This window comes from Anopheles cruzii, chromosome 2 (assembly GCF_943734635.1).
Source record: "Anopheles cruzii chromosome 2, idAnoCruzAS_RS32_06, whole genome shotgun sequence".
NCBI lineage: Eukaryota > Metazoa > Arthropoda > Insecta > Diptera > Culicidae > Anopheles > Anopheles cruzii.
Window position 1 is genome coordinate 17645674 of NC_069144.1, and position 14672 is coordinate 17660345.

At 47.8% G+C, this 14672-nt stretch overlaps 1 protein-coding gene across 1 annotated transcript in view; it reads left to right on the forward strand.

Moving 5' to 3' along the window:
- LOC128278567 (protein O-mannosyl-transferase TMTC1-like) overlaps positions 1-3791 on the forward strand; it is a 59217-nt gene extending 55426 nt beyond the window's left edge. The window contains exons 10-12 of the mRNA XM_053017296.1: positions 209-344; positions 2887-3184; positions 3465-3791. Coding sequence (XP_052873256.1) covers positions 209-344; positions 2887-3184; positions 3465-3791 — 761 coding nt within the window. The remainder of the gene's footprint in view (positions 1-208; positions 345-2886; positions 3185-3464) is intronic.
- Positions 3792-14672: the final 10881 nt, after the last annotated feature.

Genomic DNA, 14672 nt, shown 5'->3' on the forward strand with positions numbered 1-14672 from the left:
GGTGGGGGTGCGAAGAACACCGAAAGGAAACACATGATCGAGGGCCGCACACACACACACGCGCCGGAGCGTTTCCGATTCCTTTCTCCGGTCGAGAGCAGAAGCGGTTTTCTTCGTGTCTGGGCCCACATTTTTATCTTAATTCTTTCTCTCTCTCCCTGTCTCTCTCTCTTTCTCTTTTCTCTCTCTCTCTCACTCTCTTTCGCAGGGATGCTGCTCGAGGCGATCAAACAGTACCAGGAAGGGATCAAAATAATGGAAACTCATCAATTATCCGTGATTGGAGCCTGTCGATGCCTGCGCCGGATGGGACAGCAGGCCCGGTTACATCAAATGGTGCTGAGGTAAGTGCTTCTTCTTCTTCTTCGTCCGTCTTGCTATCGGTGCCCCCCCCCCCCCCTGAGTTTCGGTCGCTGGGCGGATACAATTTGCGGGTCGGCGCATTCCAACCCAAAACCCAACCATTAATCAATTCGTGCCACGCATGGCGGAGTTTTCCGCGCGAGCGACGACGACGCCGCCGACGAACTGGTTAAATGGTATGATAATTTCGATTGTTTAACAAATTTTGCAACACGCCCCCCGAGTGGGCGAGGATTCTCGCTCTTTTTGTTCGACAGCCCACGACGGCCAGCTTGAGTTAGCATTTGATGACATCTGTATCGGGCCGATAATATGATGGTCGGATGGGCAGCCCGGAATCCGGACAGAGAGGGAGAGAGTGATTGCCTTTATCGGCGATCGGCCGGTTCGATTGTGAGAGTTATGGCCGACGATTTGACGATACATTTCAATCGTGGCATCAGTGTTTGATTTATGCGATCGAAAATGGCCCCATCCGCCACCCCAGGTTGGAACCGAACGTGTTTCAAGCCGCTGAAATGTTGATTGCATTGTTTTGGAATCAATCAAGCGTCGTATGCGAATGGTTGTGCAATCGGGGAACGTGTCTGTAGGAAGCAAGAAGAGAGCCGTGTTTCTGTTAAGGTCCACGTTTTTGGGTGAAAGTGATTGTAGCCTACACGTGCGCAACTAACGAACAAATATGCTGCCTGTTGGCATTTTATAGCCTGTAATGTCTCAACTAACTACAAATATATTTAAAAAAATTACAACGTATAGTTAGAAAGTTGACATTAAATCTCCAATAAAGGATGGGTTACGATAAAGAATGGTCTACAGGGCTGGTCCCTGGTCACGAATCATTGTGGATCGATGCACTACCAAACGGTTTTAAGGCTTAAATTGAAGGCTTGCAATTAACGAGCTCTGAAGTAATCCTAATTTAAGTGCATTCTAAAAAATTATGAAGTTTTTTAAAATATTCGTATTAATAATTATTTTACTAACTTTCATAAATTGCACTACTACATTGTAAGAAGTCTTGGGAATTGATTTTGTTTTATTTAAACTTTCTGCCTTTTCTTTTAAACAAAAAAATGTTTTGTTTTCGATGATTTTTTTAGTTTTAAAAAAATCATTTAAAAACAATAGTTTTAATTGTATAAAACTCACATGGTGAAATATGCCGACTTAGTAAATATAAAAGACGCCTTCGGGTTAAATAATAATAAAAAGTTTTGGCTTTTAAGGCATTTATATGTAATGTTTTCCAATAATTACAGAATGCTTTTTTGAAATTCAAACAGCTTTAAATCCATAACAACAAGTATTCTCAGTTTTTTAAAAGATAAATGTCTTTATCGACAATCATCCTCTTCCCTTTTCCAAATTCCAGCTATTACAAATCTATCGATTTAAGGAATCAAGCCAATCGAAAAGGTTAATTGTGGGGGCGCCAATGAAGGCATTAGGATGTAATTTATCAATTCTTCCTTCACTCCAATCATACTCGCTCCATTGGGCGTAGCCGTCACCTCACGGAACTGGGCCAGCCAACTGGGGCCGAGTTACCGGTTGATGAACTTTATGACATCAGTTCCACTTCCCCTCAAGCCGCCGGTCGACCACTTTATGCATCCACCGAGCGACGGCGATGGACGGCGAATGCATTTGTAAATTATCCTCTCCGACGATGCGGCCCGCAAGTCCGAAGTTCGCCATCAGTGTAACGATTGTCACGATCTTGGCGGCCCGGAGAACGCCGACCCGAATGAAACTCGATTTGTAATGTCCCACTGGTATTAAATTGAAATCGCAGGACGTTCTCTCTTGTCAGGCGTCGGGACCTTCATAAAGCAATAATCCCGATCGGCCCGATTGGCCCGGTTCGGTTGATGGCGGGTGCACCTTCGCGGTGCCACTATCCGGACGCGAGCACAGTAACGAAAGTTCCACGGTCAGGGTGCAACTCGCCCGCCACGAGGAAGGCCCCGTGCCCTCTCTGGTGCGGGCGCTGAAGGAATAATTTATAATTCATTTCCTACACCCGACAGAAATGACATTCTTGATCCCTGACACCATTTCCTGTGCGCCGCCGCCGCCGGGGGACCTGGTTTTTGTCAGATTCGCACTTCGTCGACTCCGTTTCGACCGCTGGTGCCCAAAAGCACGGAGTGGAGCGTGCGACTTTTCGTTGGAAGTGGTTTTGTGGCACTACGTTCCGTTCCGTCAAACCGAGAGAAACCTCGGGGCTTTAGGCGCCGCGAGTGACTTCGTTCGCAGTTCGAGCTTGGCGGCTAAGTACGGAAAGAAATCATCCACCCCCCAAAGCGAGGGTTGGTGGCGAGAATTTACGATCCCCATCGTGTGGCGGAGAAAATCAGGATCCGGTCTCTGGCGTGTATCCTCTACCGCTGTCGAAACCAACCAACTTGAGCCCCATGTGACCCCGTCCGTCTTCACGCACGAGCGTGTGCGTGCGTGCCCGTATATGTGTGTGCCACTCATCCTTTCACCGTTGCGCGTCTATAAATCTCGTTTCAGATGGCAATTTATAGTTCGCTTATCGAACGGCGGCATTCCGATACAGAACGATATCTATCTCCGTGATTGGAGCATAAAGCACGAGCTTCGCAACCGGGCGATGATATACGACAGTGGGCCGCCGACGCCACCGCCACCGACGGCGAGCGCCGTGAACGGCATCGCAACTCCCTCCGGAACGACAGCCCACGAAGCAGCAGGCCAAACAGGCGGCGACTCCGGCGCTCCGTGCCCGGGCACCACCGTCAGCGACGACCCAACTGGGCGCAGCGGCACCGGCAGCAGCATAAAAGATTGCGTAAGTGATTTCGTGACGGCGTCTCGTTTCCGGCGCGCTTCCGGCCCCGGTCCGATACGCCGGTGTTTTGATCGATACGCCGGCACACTGTTTTATGTACGCCCGTCTCTCCTTTATTTCGTTGTTTCGTTGACTTTCGGCGTCCCGATGGAGGCGCCTGGTGGCTCTCGAGTTCCAAGCGCCTCCATTACACTTGCCACGATGATGATCACGGAGGCGTTGATTCCCCGAATCTTATGCGTTTCGTTTTCGTCCATCTTTCACCCCCACCCCCCAATAGGCCACCCACCGACCGGGGACACGGTCGACGCCGGCGGAATCGGCCGAGATAAGCATACGCATCTTGCGGACGCCACACTGCTGCAATCGCTCCGAGCACCTGCCCAGCTCGCTGAAGGGCTGCAAGCTGGCGGCACCCCCGGCCCACGGTACACCGGATCCTGCTCCGTCGGCCACCGGTCCCTCCGCGAAATCGGGAGCGAAGACGAAAAAGTGGTCCAAAGTGCGCCACAAACCGAAACGGCACCCGGCCAGCGGCGGTGGGCTGGTGGACCCGAACGGAGCGCTCGCTCCGCTGTTGGTTTCGAATCTCCTCGACAAACTCTAACCGGCGAACGGGTCGTAGGCCCCTTCCCGGCAAACGTGATGACTTTATCTCAACCGAACCCTCGCGATGCCTGGCACGGCCTGAGGCTGCGGCCGACAGGGGGTGACTGAAACCTACTCAACACAAGCAATGGAACCACAAACAAAGCCGCGCGAAACGAACGTAGTAGAACTGTAGAAATGCATTAAATACCCGCCCGAGGCGAGTCGGGAAAACGGGAAAAAACCTAACCCCGACCGACGTTAGCCACAGACGCAGTAAGTTGTAAGTAAGTTATTTAGAAAACAATGCCAATGCTTAGCCGGGGAGCGGAAAGGGCTGCGACGGTATGCAGTGCGTGCAGCGGGGGCGGCGGTCTGTAAATAAAACAAATAAATGCGCAAGGTAAGAGTGAGAAGCTAGCGATCGACGTCGGCGCTCGTAGAACGTGCAGATGGCTCCCCGAAGGGAAGGGACGCGGGCACGCGGCTGGCACGCGCGACGTTTACTCTGTAACATACTAACCGATAAGACTGTAGTGATAAAGCAGCAACCGGAGCATGATAGTGAGGGGTTACTCAACGGGATAACGTTGAACCCCAGGGGGCGCCAGAAGGAATTGTGTTTCAAGCATGCAACCAGCGATCTATTTGCGATCCTTATTCTTAGTGGTGTGTGTGAGGCACCAGTGCACGGCGATTTTTGGGCTACTTCGAAAACTTTTTGGCAACCCACTTGAGTGGGCAATTTATAGTGGACCACCCCGAGCTGATCTCTGATCAAGCAATTTTGCGCCTCACTTTTAGTTATGCTCTTTGGACATAGCTATCATTGTGGTCCCTTCTATTCTTGCTTCTTCAAAGCCACTGGGTACCAGAAAAGGTCCAGATTGAGAATTGATTAAGATTTGGTTGGCCAACTGGCCAACAACAACGACGCCCTCTGTTCGATGATCGTGCATTGCTAACTTACACACACCACATGCTGACGTCTTTGGTGGGCTTTTTCACTCGATTCGTAACCGTTGTAGAAGCATCCTAAGCATAAGCCCTTTTCCTGTTTTTTACCTAGCGTAAGATCTGCAAGCTCTCGTTTAAGTATCACGGTATTTGCTCAACTGTAAATTGTTTCGAAATTGTCGGCTTCAAGCTCTCTCTGTTCGGTGCCACTTCGCAGTGGTTCCGTGTTCGCCGCTGATGGTTGTTTGCCTCGGAATTGACGGAGCCCGCGAACATCGCGAACGCACAAACCGAGGGCTGCCGTCGGTTGGACCGCCAAATCGAAACAATACATTAAAAAAAAGCAAAAACCTCCCCTAAAAAAGGGGATGCATTCGGGTTGAATGTACCGCGAAACGGCTAACTAAAGCAGCCGGTCGGTCAAGCCATAAATAAAACATTCGCGGGCCCCCGCGGTGCGGTGCGTAACACAAAACCCGTGAAATCTCGTGAAGAGAGAAAGGATTTTTCCCCGGTGAAAACATTACAGCCCGGAATCGCACAAAGAACCAAACGGACTGTAAATAGTGTGGGGTGAGCGCCAGGTTGAAAGCAACGATTGTTTAACGAAGTTAAAACAATGGGCCCGGCCCGGTGCTGGGGTGCTAAAATTATGCTCCGGATTGAAGAGCAGCGAGCGAGAGCAAACACGAAACGCGAAATTCATGAGCACAAAATTGGCCACACATTGAGGGAAACGTAGCAGAAAAGAGGGACATAGAAAGCGAGAGAGACAGAGAGAGAGAGAGAGAGAGACAGAGAGAGAGAGTGGGTAATGGGCGCAAATGTTCCCGATGGTTTCCTTTGTTCCCGTGACCCGGGCGCCCGGGCTCCGAGCTACGTCAAGCAATAAACGAATTTAAAAACATTAAGCCCCACGAAGAACCCAACCCAACAACGAAACAGCTTTCAGGTCCGAACCGTTCTTGGCAATAGCGAGGTGTGTGCGAAAGCGAGCTGACCAAAACATTGATTGGCCAAAAAACCGTCTCGTTAAGTTCGCCGTCATCCGGGGCCGATGCCGGGTGCTACAATTAACGAAACAAAAATTGACGGATCGAAAACTGGCGTGGCATTTGGTGGCCATTTGGTAACTACACTCGACGGAGCCAGCGGAATCAACATAACAAGTAGAAACAAGTGGTCGTAACAAGTAACAGCGGAAAGGTGGGACGTTGGTGAGGCTTTTTACGTTGATTCGGGATGTGAGCATCGAAATTTCATCCGTTTTTTTGTTTTCGCTAAATAAGGTAAATAGGCGCAAAGGCAGAGGATAACACGAAATTGGCCAACAGAGCGAGAGAAAGAGAGGAGCGAACGAACCGAACGAACCAGTACTGTGTAAACCGCTAACGCGATCAAACGTGCGATCAATAATAAAGCAGAATTTTTGAATAAAATTTACGAAAAAAATCATAACCGAACGGAGTCGTTAGTTTTGTTCACCGGGCCCGGCGTGCGTTGGTTGGTTTTTGGGAGAGAATCATTTTGTTTCTTTATTTGGCAACTTTTATGCACAAAAACGTCCTCCAACAACCATCCTTGATTCGGTCCCACTTCGGGACGGGAGGGACGGGCTGTAATTTAATTGTGCAGAGAGCTGTAAAAAAATAACGAACCAAACCCAAGAATACCCACGTCAATCAAACGGCGACAATGTGAAAGACAAATTGGGAAATGTGCATCGGAAAAGGAACCGCAAAAAAGCGCGACCCATTTTTTGATGCACTTTCCCGACGCGGACAATCAAGTGAGGTCGCGTCATTCACGGGCGGTGCAATCACATTACGAGCTTAATAATTCAGCCGGCCGGCATATGAAGCTTATGAATATCCTGCGCGCCCGGCAGATGGGCGCGCCGCACATTAAGGTGAGTGGAATTGGGTGACAAAAACAACAGGACGCATCGGCCCATCGGCTGCAGCTCGCGGTAATGGGCACGTAGGGCCCAGCCGGTTGGGCGATCGCGTGGCGTTGACGCGACCCCTTGAGCTGCACTCCCATTTCGGGCAGGATATCATTAAAATGATGACGAATGGGCGCTGCTGCGTGCTGGCGAATGAAGTGCACCGCGTGGTGAAGTGCATTTTCGGATCCGGAGTCCATTAAAGAGACGTTTGTGTGTTCGTACGACAAAGTTTGGTCTGTTTCGTTGTATCATTCACACGGTCTGTTTTCGTTCATTAATGGTAACATGTCGCCAACGTTTTTTTGTGTTGAAAACCTTGTTTAATATGTTAATTATAGAAATTGTAAGCATTTTACAATGATGCGTTTTATTATTTTACAACATGTCTTTTGATTTCCGATTTACAGACGGTTGAGTTTAATTAGAGCATTGGTTCCGTAGCTAATGATATCTGATATAATGATATTTAACAAAACTAATCCCCGTATAGTACTTTTATTTAAAACTATTCTTTCCTTGTCCCTTGTTCCCTTGTTCGCTTGGTTCTCATGTATATGCATCGCCTACCTATCGTATGCAGCTGTCTTGAGATCCTTTGCCGAGCTTGGTGCCTGTTCCAGGTTTTCTATTTCTCGAGTGTTTACATGTTCTCAACAGTTGTCTTTAGCGTTCTCAAGCGTATCCGGGTCAAAGCAACATTGGTTGTTTTTTTGTTGCTTCCTTCCGAGTATCATTTACTTTATGCTAACTATCTCAAGATGTTTTTGCCGGTACGTTACACGGCTGATTGCCTTAATATGTGTACCGGGAACTTTTTTGTCCCTTATTATAGTTCGCGGGGCAGAACTGCTACTGAAACATGCAGAAAGACGTAGACACCGTGATTCTTACTTAAAGACTGAGCCTTGTCATTCTTACTTCGGGACGGGGATGCTGGTTTATTACATTCTATCGCTTTTTATAAAGATCGTCCGACTTATCCTTTCCGTTCTATAGTTGCCGTCGCCTTTTATATAAATAAAAGAACGATTAACTGCAATAAACAATGTTCCGCAATCAGTCAGCCTACAATCATGCAATAATCGCTACGATTTACTTACTTCAATATGAAAAGCAGTTTATAAAACATTCTCTAATAAATGCAACGGTTGATAAATTATTGATGATTATGCCGCCCAAAACCGTACAGTATCAAATGATTTTCAATCACCGGTGACACAATTAATATCACCCCTGAAAGGCGGAATCATCCCGAATGATGAACAAGCATTAAATTACAATATAAAAAGGCGCCCAAAAAACGGAAGCTGAAACGAAATCTGGTCGGTTTTCCTCGGCAGAAGTTTTCCATCGTCATCGAATATAAAGTCGTCGTCGCCATCGTCTTCGTTCTCGCTTCTATCGCACGTCCACGTTCCCAGGACGTGGAGTCGAAATTGTGTCGCATCGGAGAGATAGAGAGAAAGAGAGAGAGAAGGAGCCGAATTGGAAAAAAAGAAACCCATAACTCAATCATACCGGCGTTATGTCCAGCCGGCGGCAGTAGCAGTCCACCGACAGCGGGACGTGAGAGGGTCGTGTCCGGGCTACCCGAAACCCGGTACGAAATATGAACGAATATAATGAGCTTGCGGTACGTGACTTTCACTCAAATGGCGATAAATTAGAGGCGGCAGACGCGGCGGCCGGCGGTGTCGTGTGGGTGTGTTGTGAAAAGTTTAAATAAACTAACTTGACCGACCGACCGAAAAACCCGACTTTTCCCGAGCCCCGGGCGGCCGGTCTGAGGAACTGTTGATAAGAAACTACTGCTGGCCGTGGCTGGGACTCGGGCCGAACGGAAGGAAGAAGAATGGTTCGAAAACCGAACTCCGGACCGGAAGTGGAAAAACATTTCGCCTTGGTTGGTGCACTTTTTTTGTTTCTGCACCCTCTCCGTGCGCTTTCCGCTTTTTGGTCCGCCCATCCTAGTGGTCCGGTGTCGTCTCGCAATCAGGATGAACCAGCTTTTCCGACACCGCCCTCCCACATCACGTGGCCAGCGCCTGTGCCGGCGGTGGTTAGTTGCTTCCGGCGTGGCTAGGGGCCGAAGCCTGTGGGCCAGAATGTTCAGCAACAACCCCGAAACAGTTATGAAACAATCTAAAACAACTGTCCGGTTCCGAACCTACGACACAAATCCTGTTCCGGGCGAGAAATATTTAAGCCTTGGAGCGGAGGAGCTGAGCTGGCTCCACCGACCCACCGGGCCACCCCAGACCCCGGACGAACACGAACACACCATCCGGTGTTGGCAACATTGTGGAGTTTGTTGAACGGGAACGGGGAAAGAAGCGAAACGTCGAGCGTCGTACTAACGACCGACCGAGCGTCGGGCCCTCAACCCCGACACTGCATTAGGTGGCAACAGCAAATCCGGAATCCGGTTCTTAAGATGAAAGCGATAGAGCACACGACGGCAGCTGCCGAGAGCGCCCGTGCAGGACCACCGTTGGCCAGCACATCGCAAGGATGACTCCGAGGAAACCCGGATCCGGACCCGGACACGATGCTTTAAACAAATTTTTAATAATTTTTAATTTGCTCACACAGCCGGGCGACCGAGCGTCTGCTTGCGTCTGTTGACAACTCATTTCTTTGATGGGGTTTTGCTGGCTTTTTTATGCTCTACTTTGTGGATTGTCTATGCTGGTTGCCCGGGCCGACTCCGGCCCGGGCATCAGATAGCCGAGATAACACCATGTTTTTGTAGAAGATTACATTCTCGTCCCGAAGACGCTGGAATTGGATTTCTTGCGGTGTGTGTGTGTGTCTTGAGTATGAAGAATAAATATTGTGCGGGAAAAAAGGAACCAAAACGAGCGACGGTTGTTGTTTGGCAGCATACTTCTATTGAATCACGTTCCTTGTCATCGGTACGAGAGCGCCGAGTGGATTTCAATTATGGGACATTATGAAGCTTGACTCGCGTGGCGGTATTTCCATAAATAATCATAAACACACACACACACCACACATGCAGTAATTAAAATTAATTCTTCAAATTCTTTCCGAAAGTGCGCAAATCTTATCGGGCAGCCTAATGAAATTTTTACTCTGTTTTCCATTCTCTGTTGCAGCGCCAAATGCACAGTCCGCTTGATGCGGTGCACTGAACTGCCCACCACATTCCGTCCAAATGAATGCAAATCAGATCAGCCATTCCGAATGGCTGGGGTGGACCCCCTATTCGGCCCCATCGAGCTTGGGCCGAGAATTTGCATAAATTATGCCATTCATCCGTTGGATCCAGCCGGAGCCGATGGCTGGATGTCACCGATGTTGTTGCGCGTCGCAATTGAACAAACATTTTCTGTGACGCACTTTGAGCCGGTTTCGTGGAAGCTTCGAATAAAAATAGCCAAATCCTCCATTGCAAAGCGTTTTGGTGTAAAGTGGTGCGATTTAAGCTGTTTCTCTTGTTTTTTGGCGCCAACTCATAACACGTCACGCAGCAAGTGCACTGTGTGCGAAAAGGTGCCTCGGAAGGCTGATCGATATTCTCAGCAGCATAATTTACGTTTATAAACTTCCCGGAACCGCTTTCAGTGTTGCCGTGGGAAGGTGCAGTTGTCACCAAAGCTAACGTCTTCAGGTGTTTGAAGATGAGAGAAAAGAGAAAGCTCTTTTGTCGAAGATTTTAGTCATGGTAATTTGGGCATTAAGCGCTATAGTGAAATGACAGTGGACCTTTCACAATTTTGGGGAAACTTGGAGTTATTCGTTTGAAATGTTGTCGAATCCATTAGCGTTTACCATAATAGACCAAACCCTTACTGGGAAGATTTAACTGTCAACCATCTCAGTCATATCTTTATGCTCAACAAAAATACCATCTAACAGAGTTTCACAGAAAAAAAAATGTTTTATTCAACTGTTGGGCCATTTCAGGTGATTTTTAAAACGGAGAACTTTTTATCGAAGTCCATGCAATCTAGAGTAGATAGTAGAGTATAGATAGAAGTTCCTAATAGAGTACGCATAATTCCAAAATCCTTGCAGGCTTAGTTTATTGGCCAATGTAGACAAATATTGGAGCTTAAAATAAAGAAAAGAATCAGATTTTTAATAAGGAGATAGAATTCAATCTACATTCTCGTACATTAGATACATTACACTAAATGACTATGATGAATATGATGTTGGTCATATTCTTGATGGCGTCGAGGGTGTTTTCAGTCCAGTCCTCTAAGGGTCTTAGTTTTGCATGCTTCCCGATGTTAAGCACGCCGTGTTCCTGGTTTAGCATCGCAAATAAACGTAATCAACAAATTTTATCATCTATTTAATGAGGTGGACAGTAACTTCTAACACTTCTTGATTTATTTAATAAAACTACACGTTCGCCCAATTCAATTCATTTCGTAGGGCCGTCACGTGTTTGCAACAATGATGTTTTCTCTTTTATCTATCGTTGGCAATATAATTGTCATTACGTTACGTGTGCCAAGTTAAATTTCAAATCAAAGTTGCTTGCAAAAAAAAACACCAATACGTATTTTACTACAATTTGCAGCCCATCGTGAAAACGGCCCATCGTCGCGTTGCTTTCATTCTGCCCATGCCTCTTTTTTGGGACGAACCATTTACGTACCATTTCTGTTCTCTGGAGAGTTGTGTGGTTTTTAATTAGGACGCATATTTTTGAGGGACTGTTTAATCATCCGTTTTCTTTCCTGTCTTCCTTTGCGGTTGATTTGATTACATAGCTGTTGCCGAATGGAGTGTTGGTCCAAGCAGCCTTTGGATTCATGCCTTATTTTTTCGCGCTGTGTTGGTTATTGTTACTATTTTCTCATCCGTCTGTTGCCTAGTGCCAGCTATTGCTGGGTGAAAGAATTGATCTGAGCAGGCCCTGGACTCTGCACCGTGTAAGGACTATCGTCCCATTACCAGTCAGCTGTAGGTTACTGTAGCCAACCAAAGCAGCAACTAGTCAAGATGCAGGTGAGCAGCACAACGATTGCATGGAACAGCTACAAACAGGAAGATCAAGAATAATTACTTGTTTTGAGTATTTGAAAACGTTAAATTAACGAGACTGCGACTTATAAGCTACATTCGCAACAGATAATCGTCTAAAAATGTTTGTAAAAGATGTGTTGTTTGATGATCGATAACATCGTATGCAGATATGCGGTATAAATTTGAGTGAGAGACCTTGACGGCTTTGCTTTAGTTCCGCTATGGTTGCCTAGCTCCATTACCCTCTCTCAATTAGAGAAAAAACGATTTTCACTAAGATTGCTAAGAAAAACGATAAATTCTAATAATCCATTTTCATAAACCTTTTCTCGCCCTCATAAAAAGTAACAAAATGCTTTGTCTGAAATTCCAACCTGACCCAATAAGTTTATCGTTCGAAGGAAGAGGACATAAAGTAAAGTTTCATAAAATATCACATTCCCGAACGAGAAACTGCCACAATGTTGGGGTCGAGTGTTTCCGAGGTCCGAAGTTGCCTGGTTCGATTCCGTCCCACCGCCGTTTGCCCGGCAGGCAGAACTAGCCGGTGCAAGTGTGCGAGCCCGAGCATAAATCTCAGAAGTGTGCTGTCTGCGCCACTGCGCCCGCTACCGCCGTATCCCGGGCTTACCGAGCCCCCGATCACCGAGCACTGACCGAATCTGAATCTGAGGGACACGGCGAAAGAGTCGGCCAACCGAAGTCAACCGACCGGACGCAGCTTCAAAAGTTAAGCGGGGACGCAATCGTCACTGGAGCGAAATCGCTTCTTCGTCCTCCTCCCCACCCAAAAGTGCTTTCGCAACTCGTTCGTTTGCAACAATCTCGGTGGGAGTGTGGCCATCACTTACACGTGCCGGTCGGCCGGCCGGCCCCGTTGCTGGCGATTTCTTCAACCGTGCAACCCGCACTACCGAGCGACCCGTGAGCGATGTCCTGCCGGCGATTTTCTTTGCGCTTTCCGGAGGTGTCCCAAATGTAGGGCGACCGGATGCCGGCGCAGGACCCGGACCACTGACACTGCGGTTCGCCGCTGCGAAAATGATTCATTTGTGAATGAAGTGATTAGTGCTGATTGAAACTAAAATGTGTCCTCAGGAATCACCGCACCGGGTGGGGCCGGGTTTAACCGTGCGATGGCTGCATGGGAGTTGTAGCTTCACGTTCAACGTATTAGTGCCACCCGAAAATGGGGTGCGCAAACCTTTTAATTTCAAAATGATGCATTTTCAACACACACACACACCAATGGGAGTCTGTGGTTTCGTGATTATTATAATGGCTTTCACTAATTTGAATGATGTCGACGAAGAAAAATGAGCGCTTTCGAGCAGAAGGCAGACTGATAATGTGGCACAAACACGCAGGCCAAGCTCTGAGACGTCAACCGGATGATGGATGCACGTGCATTCCAATGCATTGGGGCTGCACATTTGTGTGCAGATACTGGTGTATCGTTTGCCCACCCCCACCCGGTGACGGTTGATAAGAATGTTAAGCCCGAAACCAAAATTATACCCCGAAAGTCAAATCAAGGTTTGGGGATCAGGGTTTGGGGATGATAAATGAGCCGCATTTCGAAGCCGCGGTTGTGTGCGAAACTCATCAGTCACCATTCGGAACATCCTGTGCGCATTTGCCGACGCTCCTGGACAGATCTATCATCTGTTTTTGCATAATTAGAAAGAATGTTGTGCGAGTGAAAATAACAACGCATTTCATCGCATCACATTTCAATCATCCGCAGATCCATCAGTGCGCATCGCGTATGCTGTTCGCGGAAGGCACTAAAGTGATTGAACTGTTCCTGGAGTTATACTGTACAATTAAAAAAAATAATTACCGTTCACTGGAAGCGCCTATCAATAACAGCAAAATGTAATTAAAATTCTCGGGACGAATATACACTTATCGAATCTATAAACTTTCTCCGGAAACATTGGGCATGGACAAATGTAATGTCACTTAAAAGCCTGTTGCTATTAAAGGTAATCGGAATGTGGATTTTGTAATTTCGTTGCACGTTAATTTAATTCATTTCACTGTACAGTTAAGTCCAGTCGCCTTCCGACGCGAAACACGATATAAATGTATGGAATGGAATGTGGAACGTTCGCGTACGAATGGCACCGAAACCCTGTAGGGCCGGGGCCGGGCTTTTAAATCGCCAAAATAAATATCATCTAAAAGAGATTGAATTTCCCAATTAATCGAATGAATTCCGAACGTGCCCAAAACTGGCCCACCGTCAGGCCAGGCATTATAAATGGAAATAGAAGTCCTCTCGCCAACGCCGCTGCCGCCGCTGAGTATTAAATTAATTCGGAATGAGCTTCAATTGTATGAAAATTCAATTTGGCTTCATCTAATTTCGGTGCACTTCGAACGAGTTTTAGGCGAAATTCAAAAGCAAAACTAGCCCCACCCGGAAGGCTGACCAGACGGGGGCTAAGACCTGTGCCTTGTGCCGTTCTGTCACCGTCTTCAGCCTACCCGGGCAGCATCAAAAAGTGAGCCGTTCAATATTAATTAACAGGCGCTCGCTTTTTGCGATTCCGGAGTTGGGCGCTGTCGTGGCCGTGACGCCCTTTCCCATAGTCCTTCCGGTAGGCTGAGGTTTGCAAGGCGATCCGTTCCGAGCGACCCCTATTCGCCTACTTCGCTCGCAACATAATTGAATAAAAGAGGGTCTCTGCACAAAGAATGAGCTGAAGCCACATGCCTTTTCTTTTTTCACCGCCTACTTCATCGAGTGCTCACATCGAGTGAGCGGAAAGCGGTTTCCCTCCGCATCCCGGGTAAGCCTCGTGCCCCGTCTGTCCCGTGCCCCGTGTATGTGTGTTGATCTTGGGAACATTTGCTTTTCAGCGCGAGCTTCCCCGAACCCCGGGTAAGGTGGTAATTGAAACAATAGGCGTTGCGATGTGCATGGGTTGTGGGTGCATTTGGCGCTTTGTCGCGTCAGCGTGCGATGCCTGGAAATGGAAGAAG